The sequence below is a fragment of the Primulina huaijiensis genome, chromosome 15 (genome assembly GCF_012295235.1).
Source record: "Primulina huaijiensis isolate GDHJ02 chromosome 15, ASM1229523v2, whole genome shotgun sequence".
NCBI lineage: Eukaryota > Viridiplantae > Streptophyta > Magnoliopsida > Lamiales > Gesneriaceae > Primulina > Primulina huaijiensis.
Window position 1 is genome coordinate 20,982,748 of NC_133320.1, and position 19,137 is coordinate 21,001,884.

The 19,137-nt window shown below is 32.9% G+C and overlaps 1 protein-coding gene across 2 annotated transcripts in view; it reads left to right on the forward strand.

Moving 5' to 3' along the window:
* LOC140959655 (alpha,alpha-trehalose-phosphate synthase [UDP-forming] 1-like) overlaps positions 1–18,772 on the forward strand; it is a 33,370-nt gene extending 14,598 nt beyond the window's left edge. For both annotated transcript variants that reach the window (XM_073417598.1, XM_073417597.1), the window contains 10 exons: positions 771–819; positions 3,581–3,681; positions 4,136–4,323; positions 5,215–5,332; positions 16,136–16,315; positions 16,383–16,505; positions 16,576–16,663; positions 16,754–16,884; positions 17,011–17,109; positions 18,147–18,772. In XM_073417598.1, the coding sequence (XP_073273699.1) occupies positions 771–819; positions 3,581–3,681; positions 4,136–4,323; positions 5,215–5,332; positions 16,136–16,315; positions 16,383–16,505; positions 16,576–16,663; positions 16,754–16,884; positions 17,011–17,109; positions 18,147–18,548 (1,479 nt within the window). In that variant the 3' untranslated portion in view covers positions 18,549–18,772. The remainder of the gene's footprint in view (positions 1–770; positions 820–3,580; positions 3,682–4,135; positions 4,324–5,214; positions 5,333–16,135; positions 16,316–16,382; positions 16,506–16,575; positions 16,664–16,753; positions 16,885–17,010; positions 17,110–18,146) is intronic.
* The last annotated feature ends 365 nt before the right edge of the window (positions 18,773–19,137 follow it).

A 19,137-nucleotide genomic window follows, 5' to 3' on the forward strand; every position in this document is an offset into this window, starting at 1 on the left:
ACAATCATAACCACGGACTTATCCTCTCGATGAATGATAACCACTTGGAAAGTCCGAGGGAGGGTTGTTCAGTATAATCATCATATGACTACCCATCTGTATGTTTGGACATCTCTATGTCCTTACCAAGAAACGCAGTACACAACATCACAGATGCTAGTCTCGAGCTCGAGCGACCTTTATCCCTGTTTTAGGCGGCTGAATCGACTAGGAACGAATTTAGAATATGCAGTGTTTACAAATGAGTTTCAACATCGAATTACGATTCATTTGTATTAAAGCATAATCAAGGACTTTATCTATGCTGCTTGCATGGGTATACAGATAAAGTATAACGAAACCATTAAAAAGTAAATTATATTAAAATAAAGATTGTTTATTACACTTGAGTCAATAAATTCACTAGCCAACCGTTGGCTTGCAGGGCATCTACTCTAACACTTTTCACTGAAGCCTTCAATGATATGGTTTGTGCTCACCAGAAGCATTGCTTTTATCCCCGAACATTTATTTAACTCATCTCAACTTCCTCAGTGTTCTGCCTACTTTAATACAGCTCTTCTATGGCATAGCATTTTGTCATGTACTTTTACCTTTTAATGATTTCTTGTTCCGCAAAACTTATGTTGACACTCTCCTTTCCATGACTATGAGAATTCCAAATTCCGTTCCACGGTGATTCGCAGGTTTCTTTTCGAATTTTGCTTATGGCATACCTGCCATTTATCATGTTTCTTCACGAATATTTGACAAACTTTTGGTTTCTGCAGGATCGTTCTCTCGACTTCCATGCATTATGTGCCCTTTATTCTGTTACTGGTAATGATATATGTCACATGTCTTCAATCTAAATTTCTACAACTTTTTGTTGCGGCACAACAAATAAATAGATGGATCATACATTAAATGGTAAGTCACCGTGAGGCTGAGGCTGAGGCTGAGATAGCTAAAAATTAAGTTTCTTCTGGTTCTAAGTAGTATTGGATAGAATAGTGACATCTAATTATGTTATAAATGAGCACTTTAAAACATATGGGATAACATGTATGGTTCATTCAATACAAGTTAAGTATTTTTCCAAATATAGATTTGACAAGAGTGAGTCTAACTTGAGATCTGTGAGACGGATCGATCTGATCAATATTTTTGTTATAAAAAATAATATTTTTCATGTATCTAGTCGAATGGAAAATCTGTCTCAGATCTTTCGTGAGACGATTATAGATCTTTTGTAATACAACACTCCATGTTTATTCTTGTTTGTGGGGCCACAATTTTATGCATACCCCCACATGTGAGAATAAATAAAATCCGTAGGATTAGAAGTGTAAATGAATCTAATCAAGCCATATTTGATAAATAAAAAAAAATTTAAGATTCAAAATTTCTATAATCAAATTCGGTTCGAATTTGAATTCGCAAATTGACTAGACTCGGAAACTGGTGTTAGGCCATCTCCAACCCATATACTCTATTTTTCATCATCTATCCTCTAAAATAGAGATTCGTGATCTCTATTTTTAAAAACCTTATCTAATCCATATCCTCTTAAAATATTATAAAATACTCCATTTATTTTTTTTCATTTTCAAAAACACACACATATAATTATATAATTATATAAGGTATTATATAACCGAACTTAATTAATTCGATAAACATAATACAATAAAACATGTATTAAACTCAATTTATTTAAAATAATACATTTTTTTGACACGACAAATATAAACGACCAGACATAACATTCATAATATAAACATAAAATATAAAGCACAACAAACATAAACGACACATATGGTTTAGAAAACAATACATAAATTGATCATTAAAAATACTAATATTGTTTATTATTTCCACTTCATGATTATTATAAACAATATACTTATNCAGATACAACATTCATAATATAAACATAAAATATAAAGTACAACAAACATAAACGACACATATGGTTTAAAGAACAACACATAAATTGNAAGCGAAACAAATACATAAAAATACAAAAGGACTATTTTACAATTGTTATGATGTCATTTCACTAATTCGGTGAAATCTATTGCAATCTCCACATTTGGAGATGGGTTGGAGCACCAACACATACTTATCTTAGTGGAAATCGCCAAAATGGAGCATGGGTTGGAGATGCTATTAGTCTCTTTAAAATGAGAGTATTTCAAACACATGCCGGGTTTTTAGGAATTGAATTAGGAATATTTCCATTTCTTTTCTACTGATCGAGGGAACTCCTGATTTGGGATCTCCATTCACATCACTCGATGATGATCGGTTCTCACTGAAACCCTATTGCTCTTACCGGTTCTTCCAAAACAATTTCGACGGCTCCATGTAATTAATGGGCGCGACAATGATCTTCCCCCTCTATCGATTCACAAAATGATCTTTCCCCAACCTGACAATCTGAGTTTTATTATACAAACTGAAAATGTAAGTTTCCATGCGGAGCCAGCTCATGATTTTCATGATCCTATATTGACTGACAAAGGGGAAGCTGGGAAAAAACAACGTTATTGCCATCTATGTATTACAACTCAAAGAAGAGCCCAGAACCGTGAACCCTCTAGGTAGTATCCTCATTGTTCCTCTACCTCATTATCAACATACTTCATCGTCGAGCTCAGGGTCTACTGTTCCCGAAAGTGATTTTTGTTCCAATTTTGAATTCGATTATTCTAATCTACCTATTGGTGTCCGGAAAGATGCAACGTCTTGTATCCAACATTCATTGTCTAAATATGTGTTATATCACATGTCTTCCATGCTTTTACAACACAACTGTCTTGTATGAAGATTCCTAACAACGTGCAGCATGCTCTAAGAGTTCATGAGTTGAAGGAGGTTGTCTTCGAGTAGATGAAAGCTCTTGAAAAAATGGCACTTGGGAGGTAGTTGATCTACAATGAGGGAAAGAAACGGTAGGATGTAAATGAGTGTTTTCTACAAAGTAAGTTTGACGACTCTCTAGAATGTTATGAAGCTCGATTGATGGCCAAGAGGGATTTACTTAGACCTACATGTGGACATTTGCCCTACTCGCATAACTAAACCTAATTATGAGTTTTTTTCTCAATTGCCCCTAATCTTCCCTCGATTCTACGAAATAAATTAGTATTTTTTCCATTATTTTGATAAAATCAAATCTGAGGGAAATTCCTAATCCGGGGCCTTTCTCTCCTATATATATATATTGTAGTTGTTTGTTTCTAAAAAAATAAGAAGAATGAAATGTTTTTCTCCTAATAAAACTTTCAACATTATACTTCATTCTCTTTCAAGTTTGATTGAATGAATTTCCATACGATCAATTTTTTTGGAACTTGATTGAATGAATTTTCATACGATCAATTTTTTTGGAACTTGGATGCACAATATGCATGATGTACTCAGAGCCAAAAATTGTATTAACACTATTTTTTATATTCATAATCTGTTGAACTAGAGAGTCACATTTTGATTTAATGGTCCTCTAATACTAAAATTTTTGTTAGATTATCCGATTCTTGATTTCCAGCTTAATTGAAGACATACGATGACATGATTTTTGTTTTTTATTCATCAGATGTAGCACTTGTCACGTCTTTACGAGATGGAATGAATCTTGTTAGCTATGAGTTTGTGGCTTGCCAAGATTCCAAAAGAGGAGTTCTCATCCTGAGTGAAGTAAGCATCATTCGTTGCAATTTTATTGTGTAATTGGCTCTATGTTGCGTGATAATTTGAAATTCGACTTTGGTTATTGACTCCATGTATGCAAATGTATAAAGTAACAATGTTTGGTGTAGTTTGACAACAAAAGGTGCAATTGTTTTGTTTACTAAATGCTCATGACTTATACAACACTTGGTTTCCCCTTGACTTGTGTGTTTAGAAAAATCAAGTTTCGCAGATTTTTAAAATTTGTTTGAGGATGTTAGCTGAGCCTAATATTCTGTATTAGCCGTTGCGTATAATCTCATAATAATCATCAAATTTGCTTCATGTTTATTGCTGTTACACCACCTTCTTATCCCTTGGTTCTTAACTCGATCTGTTTTTCACAACTTACCTTTTTATATTTTATGTCTATTTATATTTTCGGGTTCCTCATTGATGAAATGTTTTGGCATGCTTTTAGTTTGCTGGAGCAGCACAATCCCTTGGTGCTGGAGCAATTCTCGTGAATCCTTGGAACATATCAGAAGTTTCTGCTGCAATAGGCCAAGCATTGAATATGTCAGCTGAAGGAAGAGAAAAACGTCACCAACATAACTTTGAGCACGTGACTACTCATACTGCTCAGCGATGGGCTGAATTTTTTGTAAGGTGTGTAAGTGATGAGATGGCTTTGTCACTGTAACTTTTATCTTGTAAACTTCAAGAATGTATCATATGTCAATCAAATTAAAACAGATTATAGTTCAAATAGCACTTCTCTTCAAGTGCTAAAGGAACTATAGGGTTTATGCTAGGAGCAGTTACTCTTTTTTATCATATTAACGGATGGCTTTTTTGCCCTCTTTGAAATTGTGAGATTTCCTACTACCAAAAAAACATTCTATACTTCTGCAGTCATGAATGCAATTTATTGCTTTTAGATCCTGAATTTAAACTCATGTGAACATTAGATCGAAGTATTGTTTTGTGGTACTTTCACTCTGCTTCTCAGTGATGTGGCGACCACTATTTTTATTGTTATGATCAGCTGACCATACCAGATTAAATTTGGAAAATAGATGAAGTAGAATCAAAATACAAAAATTCATTTTCAAAAGTAAAAAAAAATCATGAAGATAAAATATGTGCATGTTTGTGATATTTATTAAGAAAATTATGCTGCATAAGCAACATTAATAAAAGGTTATGGTACTGAATGGACTAAATTCCCTCAGATTGGTTGCTTAATGAACCATTGTTGGACTTTTCGGAAAAAACTTATTTGATGCTGAATTGTGGAAAATAGGATTTCGAATATCATATAACTATCATAAACTTTTCAAGTTTTGTCTAATTTGAATATTGGAGTCACATAAACGATGGACAATACTGGAAATTTATATATTCATTATGTTTTTGGTTTTTTAATTTTGTAATGCTTGCTCGATCTTTTGGCACTTTTTTCTTTCTTATAACTAAGAGTCAAGTCTTTTTATCTAAAACTTGAACTACAATTGTGGTGCGGGTGCCTAAAATCTCAAGGTGGGCTGATGGTTGCAGTGAAATGAATGATGCTGTTATTGAAGCTCAGCACAGGATAAGAGAAGTTCCTCCACAACTTGTTGTTAGTGATGCAATCAAGCGCTACTTGCAGTCTTACAGTCGATTACTTATACTGGTATGTCCCATTTAATTGAAAGCTTGTGTAGAGCGCAAAGTCTCTACTTTCTTCTGGTTATTTCAAATCTTGAAATTTTGGTGGAAAGTGAGATGTCAGAGTTCGTAATGGTTTTATACATTAAATAAGCTCAAGATTGCATTATTTCATTCCTTTATTATAGCTTAAATATTGTTGATCACATATTTGACAGATTAGTTTCTTTTATCATCTCTTCGACCCTTCGTAAATTACAGGAAGAAGGAAGCCAATAAATCCAATATAAGTTTCCTTCACAAGAATCAGAGAATATTGTTTCTTCCTCATTTTCTAGCAACAAGAATGAGCAGAAAATATTATTTCTTCCACATTTTCTTGCATAGTAGCAGAGTTCGAAGGTTCTGAAAATTAAACAAAAACAACGTGCATTCCGATCACTGCTGCCAAAATACTGTGACAGCAATATAATTATGAGTAGCAATAGCATGTCATCAAGATTTTTTTCAACAAGATTTTCTAAAAGACTAACAGAAAACATGAATTGGTAGATATAAACCAGATCTCTGCCATTTTCCATTCATGGAGTTTTGTTAGGTGTCACAATCTTCGTGAAAGCCCAATTCATTGCATTGTTGCTGCCCATTAATCCTTTTGTTGAGGCATTAGTGTCAGATCTATGACTCCAATCACCAAACATCGTATTAAGAAGCAACAGTCTCTCCTACTTCATTGCTTGGCTTCCTATACGACACCACTTGGTCAAAACATTGTAATTGAACTGTTATGTTTAAAAGATTTGAGTCCCACTGTCGCAATTAATTATACCTTTTTGTTTAATTGTAAACTCTTAGTCCCAAATTTTATTTGGTGTCCAATGGACATTTTGCTACAGTGTAAATAAAAGAGTGAAAAAATATAACCCCGGCTGGGTTTTTTCAGTCACTGTGCTATGGTGTTGCAGAGGATGCTGAAGAAAGTAATAATTTGGAAAATCCATTAATTTCATTGTTCTTGAAGGTTGAGATATTTATGTATGTCAGCTGAGTCAAATTATGCACTTTGCACTTTCATAAATCCTGATTTTAATGCTCATTAGCCATTTATTTCTTCACCTGTTTTTAATTTCTTTAATTCAACTTACCATTCTATCGTTTTTGACTTTGTGACATTAAATTAGTTGAAGGTTGCATTTGTCATTTCCATTATTTTTTTTATAAGAAACAATATTATATTAATTAAAACTAATAATTAAAAAAAGCGGACAAGTGGTGCACGCAATAGAACGCAAAAACCCGAACCGTATCAACAACAAATAAGACTTCAATTCCAATATAAATCTGAAACCGAAAATATCTTAATTAATGCTTTCTGATCCAGCTAGGGCCCGAAACTTTATCTTTTCCTAGCATTCTTCCCGCAGTTCTTCTAGATTGTCAAAACTCCTATTCCTCTCCAACCAAACTTACCAACAAATACAATGAACAACCACGGTCCAAAAATCTCTACCCCTCCTACCTAGTTAGCGTCCAAGATCTACTGCATGAACAAAATGGGAAATTGGCTTATTATGAGCCATAGAAATCTGAAATAAAGATGGATAAAGATCATGAAAAGATGAATCCCGCCACTACCTAGTCCCGAAACCCAATCTTCTTACCCCCTTTCACCACAAACCTCACTAACTGATTAAAATCCGGATAAATCCTAGAAATAAACTTCCATGGGCACCTAAATGTAACATTCCTCGCTAAGCCTGCATACCACCTATTTTCATGTAACTCATATTTGCTCACTATTATCTTCTTCCATAGTTGCTCTTTCTCACTAGAAAATCTCCACCACCATTTGCCTAAAACCCTAAACCCTATCAGCTCCATCCCACAAAAAATACTCACAATCCTCTCCATGACCTCCACTATGGCCCGTGGAATCCTGAAAAGAGGCATGAGGTAAATTTGCAAAGCATTCAACACCGCCGAGATCTGAGTCAATGTACCCCTCTATATAGAAATGTTTTCTTCCAACTCGCTAACTTCTTGGTTATCTTGTAAAGAACAAGCTCTCAAAAGGATACTTTTAGAGAATTTCCACCTGGTGGCCAAATATCCATAATTTTAGAATAAGTTCCAGTCAAAGATTGATAAATTAATTTTTGTCATTGTGGATATCTCTTCCTAAATTTCTGGAAGACGAAAGCTTATAAATCGAGTACAATTTTCATGTACGACATTCGATGGAGAAGATAGTTTCTTCAACATTTTCTCATATGTCGAGCTAAAGAGATAACCTATTCCAAACCAAATTCTATCTATATTCAATGCTTGCCTTGTTTGTACCACTTGCTAAGTTTAATTCACTATACGGTTCAAATAAAGTGACAGAGTTATTAAATTTAACTAATCCAGATGCCTATTCATACATCTCTTTCTTACCATTTTGATTCATAAATACTGTTCTTTGGTTTAAAAAATCACTTTCATGCTTTTATTAATTACATTTAAATAGTGACTATACTAAATTGCATTAAGTGGCATGAAAACCAATGTTTTGGTTGTGAACTGTAAGAATGAAACCTTGAAGAATATATGGATTTGAGTAATTAAGTTGAAAGTGAAATGGTCAATCGCTTCTGTGGCGGAACTTCCGAGAGACTTAATTATTTTGGTTTTACAAATCAGTGTGGGTTGAAAGTCATATCATTAAAGAGTAAAAGGACAATTAAAGAAAACTGAAGGTGATAAATTAGGAAATTTAGATTTTTAATGAGTTTTGTGGAGTTTGAAGGTCTAGAGGTATTCAATCTAGAGTTTTATATACTTTATAAAAATTTAGTTATATTCAAAGCAAACTTTTGTAGAGTTTTTAAAAGTCATGTAATATTCAAACTCGACTTTTAAAAACTCTACAAAAGTCTAGAGATATTCAAATTGTCAATGAACTTTTAGTGACTCCATGAAATTCTATTAAGTACGCGAATTAAAGCTTAAGACACAACTATAAAATGTTAAAAAATTTCCTAAAGATTTGGATGAAATTTAAATGAAAAATGTTTCAAACTCATGTATACTCACTTTCATTTATATTAAAAATAATCTTTATACAAACACTAGTTAATCCATTCTTCTTTTCTCCATATGTTTTTCCTATTCTTTTATAAACATATTTTTTTCTATTGTTAATTTTTATTTACAATTGTTTAAAATGAATTAACACAATTCATTTAATTTTTCGAATTCTGATCACAAAAACTTGCGAGATTTAAAATCATATTTATTATTTTTTAGTAAAAATATTATTACATGACAAAACAAAACAATTATAATATTTGATTTGCCCATATATTGAAATTAATAATTATTTTAAATAAGTAAAGTTTATTTATTTTTTTAATTATTATGTAAAATTTGTTGTTTTAATTATTTTCCATAAGTTTTGTTAATCTCCGGCTTGATTTTGGTTAATGGATTTGAAATTCATTGATTTGAAATCTTTTGCTTGAATGAACATAGAATTTCAAAGAGAATTTTGAATTCATTAATTAGAAATATGTTGTTTGACTATAAAATTTGAGAATTTCAAATCATAACAAATTCTATTATATTATTCTTATATATTTTGAAATTAAAACAAGTTTTATGATTATAAAATAACCATGTCCAATTTAAAATAAAATAAATTTACATTTTATTTGTTTATTTGGATAAAATACTAGATTTATATAAATAATAATCCAACAAATTAATATTTTTCCAACAAAGCATAAATATAGAAACAGATTATAGCATTCATCCTCACACCCAATATTAATAGCACCATACATCTTAATACGTTGAATCAAGGGAAAAAAGGTACTCCATATTTGCACACTTTTGTGTATAGGGGAGCGTTCATGCTCATCATTTACTAACAACTTGGTCTTTTACATTGTTCTTCCCTGGAACTTGGTCAGAGATGTTACCGTCGATCCTAAGGTTATAAAGTTAAATGACACGCCCAGTAAGAACAATTTGGAAGAAACAGTCTATATCTTTAGCAAGCAGATCAAGTTCCTGTGAAATTCTAAAACCAATGCTGCGTTTTTCAACCCCTCGCATTCAACATATTCTGCACCATCTTGCAAAAAGGGGAGAACTTTCTTGGCACCCATATCAACAGCTTCTAGCTCTTTCAATACCGTCAACTTTCCATTAGACTATATGCTTCTTATTTCAGTATTTACAAAAGTCCGAACCTTGAAGAAGACGGATTTCAAATGAAGGGTCATACCAGTGGATTTCAAATCTACAAAAAATACATGGGCTTGGACTCCAAATTCAAATCTGCCGAATTTAATTTGTAGCCAGTCAAGTGAAATTGATTTGGGATGCAGATTTGAAATCCAAATCAGCCCAAATCTCTTTTCTCAAGCACAGCCTGAGCGATCACTTTACAATTTTGGATATTTAAGAATCCTTGGTTACTAAACAACAAACACAGAAACCCAACAGTACTTGATGGCTTGAATTGTTGGAGTAGCACCTATTGATCTTTGATGATTTGATATGATTCTGAGAAGCGTGTTCTTAAATGAGCAGCTAGAAATTGAAATATTAAGTGTTCTTGATATCTTTGAAATTTGTAGGCTTAAGAATAATTGTGGTTGATCGAGATAGCTTTTCATGAAATCTGCATATTTATAGTTGAAAATCTTCAACGGTTGGATTTACTTTTCAACAATCATCTGCATTGTTTCCCGACAGAATGGTCATGTCACTTTAATATCATTAAATGATCATTAATACTCCTCGTGCTTTTGCGACTTCAAGTCCTTTGTTTTCCATAAAGTTGACACATAATGTCCGAATTAAGTAGCTTTCAGTCATTCAGGAGTTTTCCAAATGAGCCAACTGATTGAGCAGATTGACTTTAGTAACTTTTGAGATTTATCTCTTTTCTGACTGGTGGCGGTGTGACTTTATCTTCAACAGTTTGAATACTTTGGACTGCTGGTCAGTTTTGACAGATAATAACTTTGCAGCGTAAGTTCATATACCGTTGCGTCTTGACTTCTTAGCCCGAACGGCTTGATCTTCTTAAGCCAGTCTGAACAGCTTGATCTGGTCCAATGATCCAAAACCTGAAATACATTTTAAAGCAGCTAGACCTGAAACAGCTCGATACATTTTAAAGCGGCTGGACCTTGAAATATTCTAACTGATGATGATATGAAATTAAATATATTAAAATTTTATGTAGTTACATTAATTGCAAATATTTTAACGTCTTTATTCTATATTTTTATTTACAAATATTTTATTATTTTATTTTGTTAAGCATATTGTCAAAAACAAAATTAAGATATTTTTTCACTAAAAATTTTAGTCAAAACAATTGATATTATTTAAAAATTTATTATTTATTAATATTGAAAAATTATTTTTAAGTATTTTTAAAAAAAAATTAATCAATTAACCAAATATGTTAAATTGACTCGAATAATTGAAGTTTAATTTCAATAAATATAATATTGAATTATTCTTTCATAAATCAAATCGATAAGTAAAACTTAATATTAATGGATAAAAATATTTTAATTCACTGTCAATTGCTAGTTCAAATAAATAAAAAAACACAATCATAAATTACAAAACCGATTATATTCTATAAAAAATTTTAAAAATATCTATAAAAGTCGTGCGAAATAAATGTACAAGATTCTGTGAAAATATCTAGTATTCTGTAAGACTCCACAAAAGTCGGTAAAAATCTATCAACTCCACAAAAGTCTGTCATTTTTAAAAAGTCATCAAATCTCTTCATCGAATACACCCTTCTAAGATAACTAGCTATCTGATATGGTAAATCAGGAAAATCTGGAACAATGGAACTTATTCCTGTTGAATTTTCAAACCATGATCTCATAGAACTGCATTTTTTATGTATTGGCATAGTAACATTGGATCTTCTCTACTTCTAGTTGCCATTGTCTTCTCTAACAATCTAGCATGTCAATTCCTGAAAGAAAGGCAATGGTACTGGTCACTCCAGTCAGATAGAAAGCTTGCTTAAAGCAAATAATGTCAATGAATGTGGTTCTAGCTGGAATACTGAATATGTGGAAGCTTAAAATAAATTGTATCTTAGTTAATGCAAAAGATTAATTGAGGTTTGGCATTTGGTTACAAGTTAAACTTTGTTCACTCACATTTTAGTCCACACAGGATCAGGTTTATGTTGTATCAAAACCTATAATTTATGGTATTTGTACAATTTAAATTTACAGTGATCCAACGGCTTCAGTTAGATTGCTACGCCATCGGGAATGATTTTTGCCCCAACAATCACCATATCAATAGTTGCTCCAACTTTGAATTCATTTTTGTTGGAACATGTCCCTTGACTAATATTAGTTGTAGGAACGGGCATCTTCCATTGTGCCAAGAGTTATATATAACCTCTACACAACAGTTCAAGGATAATGGTTGTTTCCCAACAATAAATTTCCTAAAATCTGAAAGGACGTAGACCAAAGATGTGATAGACGTTAGCACGATTGTAAAATAGATGTCAGTTTATTTTTCAAACGATTGTCTTTAAATAGTTGATGATTTAAATAGACAAATATGGTAACAAAAAGTAATTGAAATTTGTTTAGAAAAAATGTAATTGCTAATCGATATCCGAACTACTCACCCAAATTCTATTTTTACCTTGATTAAATCTTCTCACTTATCAAATCTTTCGTCACTTCGCTGCTTATCCTTCTTTACAGAAATCATCGGGTTGTAAGTGTTTAAAGGTTAAAATGTTGCAAGATGATGAAGCTCAAGCTTTCTATTTATAGGTCTAATGCAAGGCGTATTCTTGTTGGAAAGTTGGAATGTCACCCCAATTCTTTATGGAACTAAATCGATCTTAGATTAGGTTTATCCTTGTGTCAATTTTACCTTACATTTTATTGGCATTAGATTAGATTTGATAGATTAGTTACCTTTTTGTGTCCATCTCCTTGTAAATTTAAATAGCCTATAAATCCAATATAATTTTTATTCATAATAATCAACGAAGACGATTATTTTCTTCCAACAGCTTCTCACATGGTATCAAAGCCATAAGGTTTAAAAATAGATCTACAACATTAACCACCATGATGCTATCATGTTCAAGTGGTCCCGACAGCAACCAACTATAGCTACAATAGTTTGGGTTTTAAAAGTTTATTCATACGGTTACCAAGTTGGGATGTTTATCAGACTTGAAATTCGGAACCGGTCCGATTTAATACCCTGATTAAACTGAATCCAGCATCAATGTTGAATCGGATTGGGTTACTTGACAACGGATATGGAATTATTTTAATCCGGCTCGGTTGAATCCGATCCAATAATATATTTTGTTTTTTATTTTGTTTCATAAACAACACATTTTTGTAAATAGTGGTTGAAAAATATTAAAATATTGATTCCGATCATGTTTAAATCAGGTTCAATTTGGTTTAAGATTTTTTTTATACTCCTAATCTGGTATCCTAGAGGATTGATTTGGTTCCGTTATCCCACAATCCAGAACCTACTTAATCCTGTCCGGAACCGGTCTGATTTGGTCCAGTAACATCCCTGTTACCAAGTTTAGATTCCTATGTTTAATTATTTGGTTCATGTATGAGTTTAACTTATCTAAATGTGCCAAGTTTCCCCTACCATTATTCCTCATTCTAGAAACTTACACCTATGTGGTTGAACATCATCTTCTAAGTACTATTGCACAACTTTCATGTCTTTTTTGAACATCGCTTAGCTCTATGACATTCTGAAGTGTTTGGTCTTAAAAAACACAACATCCCAAACGTTACATGTCCAATTAAGTCCACGACACCTTGTCAGAGATTCGACCATTGATCATTTAACACTCAGAAGTTGACAAGTAAAAATAAAAATTGAATTACTCAAGATAGAGCGGTTTTCGTTTAGCATCATCTTCAATCCTGTTATGTTCATATCATCTTGGTGGTCCTAAAAGTTATGAGAACAGTATAGAAGAGGTGAATAAATCGTTTCAAATACAGTTGATTTTAAAAGATTTTTCCAAATTGTCTGACCTAGTTTGTGGTAATGCTGTAATATAGCATGGTTCTTAAACTATTCTAAGTTGAATGGAACAGGAGAAGTTAGATCAATAACGATTGAGATAAATATTACTGAATTTCTCGAACTAATTTTCTTAAAAAACTGAAGTGTTTGTTAAAATTGATTAATAACAATATGGAGCGGAATATTTCAGTTAATAAAAGCTTTAAAGAATCAAGATTTTTATAAAGGTTCAAAAGTGGTATAATCCATCTGCTACTGTTTTCTTCCTTCTTGGAAAAAATTCACGAATTGATATTCGATCTATGCTGATCTATGAATTCTACGTCACATGTCTTGAATTACTAGACTCGGTCACAAACTCTTGCAGCAATAGACCTCCACGCATTTAGAATTGTGTCTAAGTGGCACCCTGTTTAATGCATTCGGAAAATCTATAGTTACCATTTTTTAATCATTCTAGACACTTAAGCACAATACAGATTTGATGATTTAAATATTCCTTAAACAATTAACAATATTGAACCTCTTTATCATGAAACAATAGTGTTGCTTCAATACAAGTAGACCCAACCATGGTTCTCTTAGAACTGTAAACTATAATCGAAACCGTCTCAAAAAAACCGCAATAAAAACTATTTTTTCGGTTTCGGTTCCAAACCTGAACTGAAACCGGAACTGAGGTTTAACGGTTCGGTTCCGGTTCTTCATTTTTAGGAACCGAAACCGTCAGGAACCATATATTAGTATTAGCTTTTTAACTAATATTTTAGTAAAAAAATACAACATTCATAATGATTTGTAATATAATTATCGAATAATTAATTTTAGTTACTTTGATACTCCATGAATTGACCATAAAAATAAGCCGGAACCAAAACCATTAGGTACCGGAACCGTGGTCAGGCCAAATTATGAGTTGCGTGACTTCGAGACTTGTTTGCTTACATAATATAGCTTAATAATTAAATTCACTTGGGTAAATTCATTGAACTGTCGGTTTAGGAACTGTGGTCAGACCTAATTATGAGTGTGCGAGACTTGGAGACTTGTTTGCTTATATAATACAGCTCAATTATTTAATTCACTTCGGTAAATTCATTTAGCTTTAACTCTTAAAACCTTTGGCTATGTATAGACTTGAATCATTTGAATGCTTCAAAGTTAAAATCTACATGGCATCAGCTGATTCATCCGACATTCTCTAAAACAGACAAGTAGTATGTCAGTACCGGCGATGGTACTATTATGCAGAGCAAGTTTTTATTCTTCAATATTTCAATGAATACATTAATTTTACCTAAAAGTTCAAACATTATTCTTTCAATATTTTGGACCGTATGCTTGAATTCATCTCTTTTGGTTTAAGTACAATCCGGTGGAGAGAAAGTGATTGTCTTCGCTGTTAGTTTCTCTTTCTTCTATATTGTCAATATTGGATGTTTAAGCCGCTTCTTGACTTTGCTGAGCAATTTTTATACACTTAACCTAACGCATAAGTGTTTCTACCAAGTACCACCTTTTGTACCGTACCGTCTAAGCCATTTCTGATATTTGCTGGCTTTCTTCAAACCTTTCTAAGCTATAAAGTATTTCTTTACTGGAAATCTTGTCTATTTCGGAAAACTTCCATCTTCTAAGTTGAAGCCTGTCTTTGGCGAATTTTAAATGCAAATAACGGATTACAATTAAAATATTTTGTCATTCGCCACATATAAAGATTCCAACGCAACACATCATTTTACTTTCCCTCTGATTTACCTTACTATTCAAGACGAGCAGGAAAAACGTTGATCCTGAGTAAGTAATTATCAAGTGGGACGTGCATCAATAAATTCATACGGTTCCAATCTGTGTTGGAAAATGGTTCTGTTTAGGACCAAGTATCATAAAAAAAATGTCAAAATTTTAAACCTATGTCGGCTAAATTTGTTGTTATGTGCAATTTTCCTGAGGCAAATTATGTGAATATGTTTATAGAGCAATAAAGAATTATGGACCAAACATGAAGTTGTTTCTAAGTGGGAGTCAGGATGAATCACGGAGTAATCACATCTAAGACGAAACTAGTATCCATGTTTCATAGTATTTGTCCAAGCTTGAGGGAAGTGCCTAATTGAGGTTTAACCTGATTTAATGGAACTAAGTTACTTGTGGATTAGGTTTTTACTTTCTTTGATTGTAGGTTAAATATAACTGGTAATAGTTTTTATATATAAGTGTCCTTTTGTTGGGATTTCTTCCTAAATTAAAGGAATAAAGTAGCCGATAATACCTTTCTATATCAATCATAATAATCAATGAAGATGGATTTTTCCTTCAACATTTTTAAGGATCTTAGATTCTATGTCAATGACGCAATGGTGGTGTGGCATGTTCCACATGGCTTTAAGGATGGGCTATCAGTGAATTTTTGTTTATCATTACAGAAGTAAGAATGTGTTCAATTATGATCGGCTTGTATGGGTGGTTTGTTGGAAAAAATATATGATAAACCTTAACAATACTGAAATTGTCTCGTTGTGCTGAGTACACTACAAATTAAACCTACTTTGTTTCTACCTATAAGCTGGATTCCGCAACCATTGCTCTTCGGAGCTGCATCGATTTTTTCTTTAATTGAAAGTAATGTGAAGTACCATATTTGTTGTAGGCACTGTATATGATTAAGTTCCAATGAATACGGTGATGGGTTATTGATGTTACGAATATGAAGTGTTAATAATGCTTTTTGTCTTGTTATCTAACAATTATATAGGGTTTCAATGCCACGATCACTGAACCTATTGACACACCTGAAAGAAGAGGGGGAGATCAGATTAAAGAAATGGAACTTAAATTGCATCCCCAGTTGAAAGGACCTCTGAAAAAGCTTTGCAGTATTCCAAATTCAACAGTTATAGTTCTCAGTGGAAGTGAGAGAAGAGTCCTAGATGATGTATGCCATTTATTTTCTCTTCCCTGCATACTCCTCTGTATACTATCTGATGTTATTGCTTTTGCAGAACTTTGGTGATTATGACATGTGGTTGGCAGCCGAGAATGGGATGTTTCTGCGATCTACGAAAGGAGAATGGAGGACAACAATGCCAGAGCACTTAAATATGGATTGGGTTGATAGTGTAAAGGTATAAAAACCACAGTTATATAGTTATGATATTCTCATGCCACATCAAAATCATATGCGGTTTTATGCAGCATGTTTTTGAGTATTTCACTGAAAGAACCCCGAGATCACATTTTGAGCGTCGCGAAACTTCACTCGTATGGAATTACAAGTACGCAGGTGATGAGTTAAATAATATTGTATGATGTCAATGTTTTTACACCTTATCGTATCCTTTTGTTCTTACTTGCTTTTTCTCTATTACCTTAGATGTTGAATTTGGAAGACTGCAAGCTAGGGACATGCTGCAACATCTCTGGACTGGTCCAATTTCTAACTCATCTGTTGATGTTGTCCAAGGGAGAACCTCAATTGAGGTTAGAACTTATGGTGTCTCAAAGGTAGTCACATTCCTTCAATAACTCAAATTTTTTTATATTTATGGGACACCTTGTTTTTGATGTACCACCTCACTTATGTGACAAGCTTTTTCCTTTGTTTTCGTGTATTATACTTTTTCTTTACAGGGAGCAGCGATGGACCGCATACTCGGAGAGATTGTTCACAGTAAACCAATCAATGCACCAATTGATTATGTCTTGTGCATAGGTCATTTTTTGGGAAAGGTACATCTTATTTCTTTATTGCAATTGATGGGATTTTTTTTCCCTACTTTGTTTGACTGATGAAATAAATGAAATCCCAGCAGACTCAGTAATTAATAAAAACTTAAGAGAACACATGATAAGAAACAATATCTGCATTTAACTATTTGACCATTGTGAACTTCTAGATTTGGGATCTTTTAACTTGTACGTTTATAGTTGTCTAGGATATTTATTCATTGATGCATAAATAATTTTTTTTAATCTTCATCAGTTAACTTTATATTTGAAAATGGCTAGTAATCCCTTGATGATCTTTTTAAATATTCTTTTGGAGTGCACATTTTCCTAACTGTTTCCATTTCTATATTCATACACATGAATGACAGTATGTCTGTACTAGCTTGCGGTGATTCATTCTAAAATTTTCGTCCTTGTTTTTGTTTCTTAACAGAGTGTGCCATGTATCCGTGGTCGCTTAATAGTGATGTCAACTTTTATTTGAGAAAATGAATTTGATTGCCTTATCAACCAAACTTAGGAAGTTGTTAATCAATAATGGTTTAGTTGAAGATGTCGCTAGTATGTGTGTTCAAGGATGTGAATTTGCCAAGTGTAGTGGTATTACTAGTTTTTGTATATTGCTGAGTTCAGTGGAATTACTAATTTTGTGGTTTGCCTTGGGATTGGTTTTCAGATTCCTCGCCATATTGGATAGGTGTTCTAAATTTACCCTGAACTTTAACAACCTACTTTGTTGATTTTGTCCGTAACATGCATATGACCTAATGCAGTAGAAATTACAATGTAGAATATGAAAAAACAATAGAGGATGCAAGGCAGATTGCTGGATCATGATTCTCTGATTCAGTAGTTATCCTTTTTAATGTTTATTTCACTAGTTCCTCTTGTTAGAGTACATCGACTCGAATTCTGTTTGGTCCGACCCAATTCATTCATGGCTCAACATGTGGAAAATTTCCCCACCTCTGCCTATGGGTTGTTGCTAAATCAATTTAGGATTTATAGCAATTTTTTTACAACCTTCCTTGCTTCAGGACGAGGATGTTTATACATTTTTCGAACCAGAGCTTCCAGATGACTCAATGAATAGCCCAATGAACAAAATACCCAATACAATTAGGATTTCGGATGAGAAGAGATCGTCTCCGGAGCTTCCATTAGGAAAAAACAGCTCGGAGTCTCAGGGTGAGAATCATTTTGACGGATCAAACAATGAAAAGCAATCAGCAGCCAGTTCCTCAGGTAGCAGCAGCCAGTCGTCCCCAGAAAATGCTGCTTGGAATGTACTTGATCTGAAAAAGGAGAACTATTTTTCCTGTGCTGTGAATCGAACCCGTACTAATGCTCGCTATCTTATCAACACAACAGACGACGTTGTTGCATTCCTGAAGGACATGTCTGAAGCGTCCTTAACCAACTCACCATCTGCTGATTGAGTTCGTATGATTTGTTTCTTGTAGGATCAAAATTCTGTGCCATAACTTGGAGGCTTCAAATAATGAAATCAACAGTTCTGTTTTTCTAAAATTCTACCCCGTTCTTCCTATCGATCCTGATCTGGTAGTTCGATATCTTGTTTCACTTGCTTTCGTAGCACATCTATCTTTGATATATGAAATGAAATATGCTTGTGTAGTACATCTAAAATGCGGACTTGTGGNCAAAACACAATAGAAAACTAATTCATGTCTTCGACCACACTTAATAATAACAAACAAGTTATTTTCACGACATAATGAATCACATAAAAAAAAAGAGTTACTAGCTCTCCAATAAAAAGCCTTGACATCCTCAAAAATAAGTCATAACAGAACTTAAACAGATCAATGTAAAATCAGCGAGTAAGCAATCTTTCAGACACATTATTCAGGATCATCTTCCTCTTCGTCAAGAATGGTGGGACAAGTTGGTAAATTACTTGAAGAATTACTTACAAAATTAAAGAGAGAAAGTAAATTGAAAAAATAAAACTGTAATTTAAAACCGTAAAAAAATATAATTTAAAGAGAGAAAGTCTAGTAACAA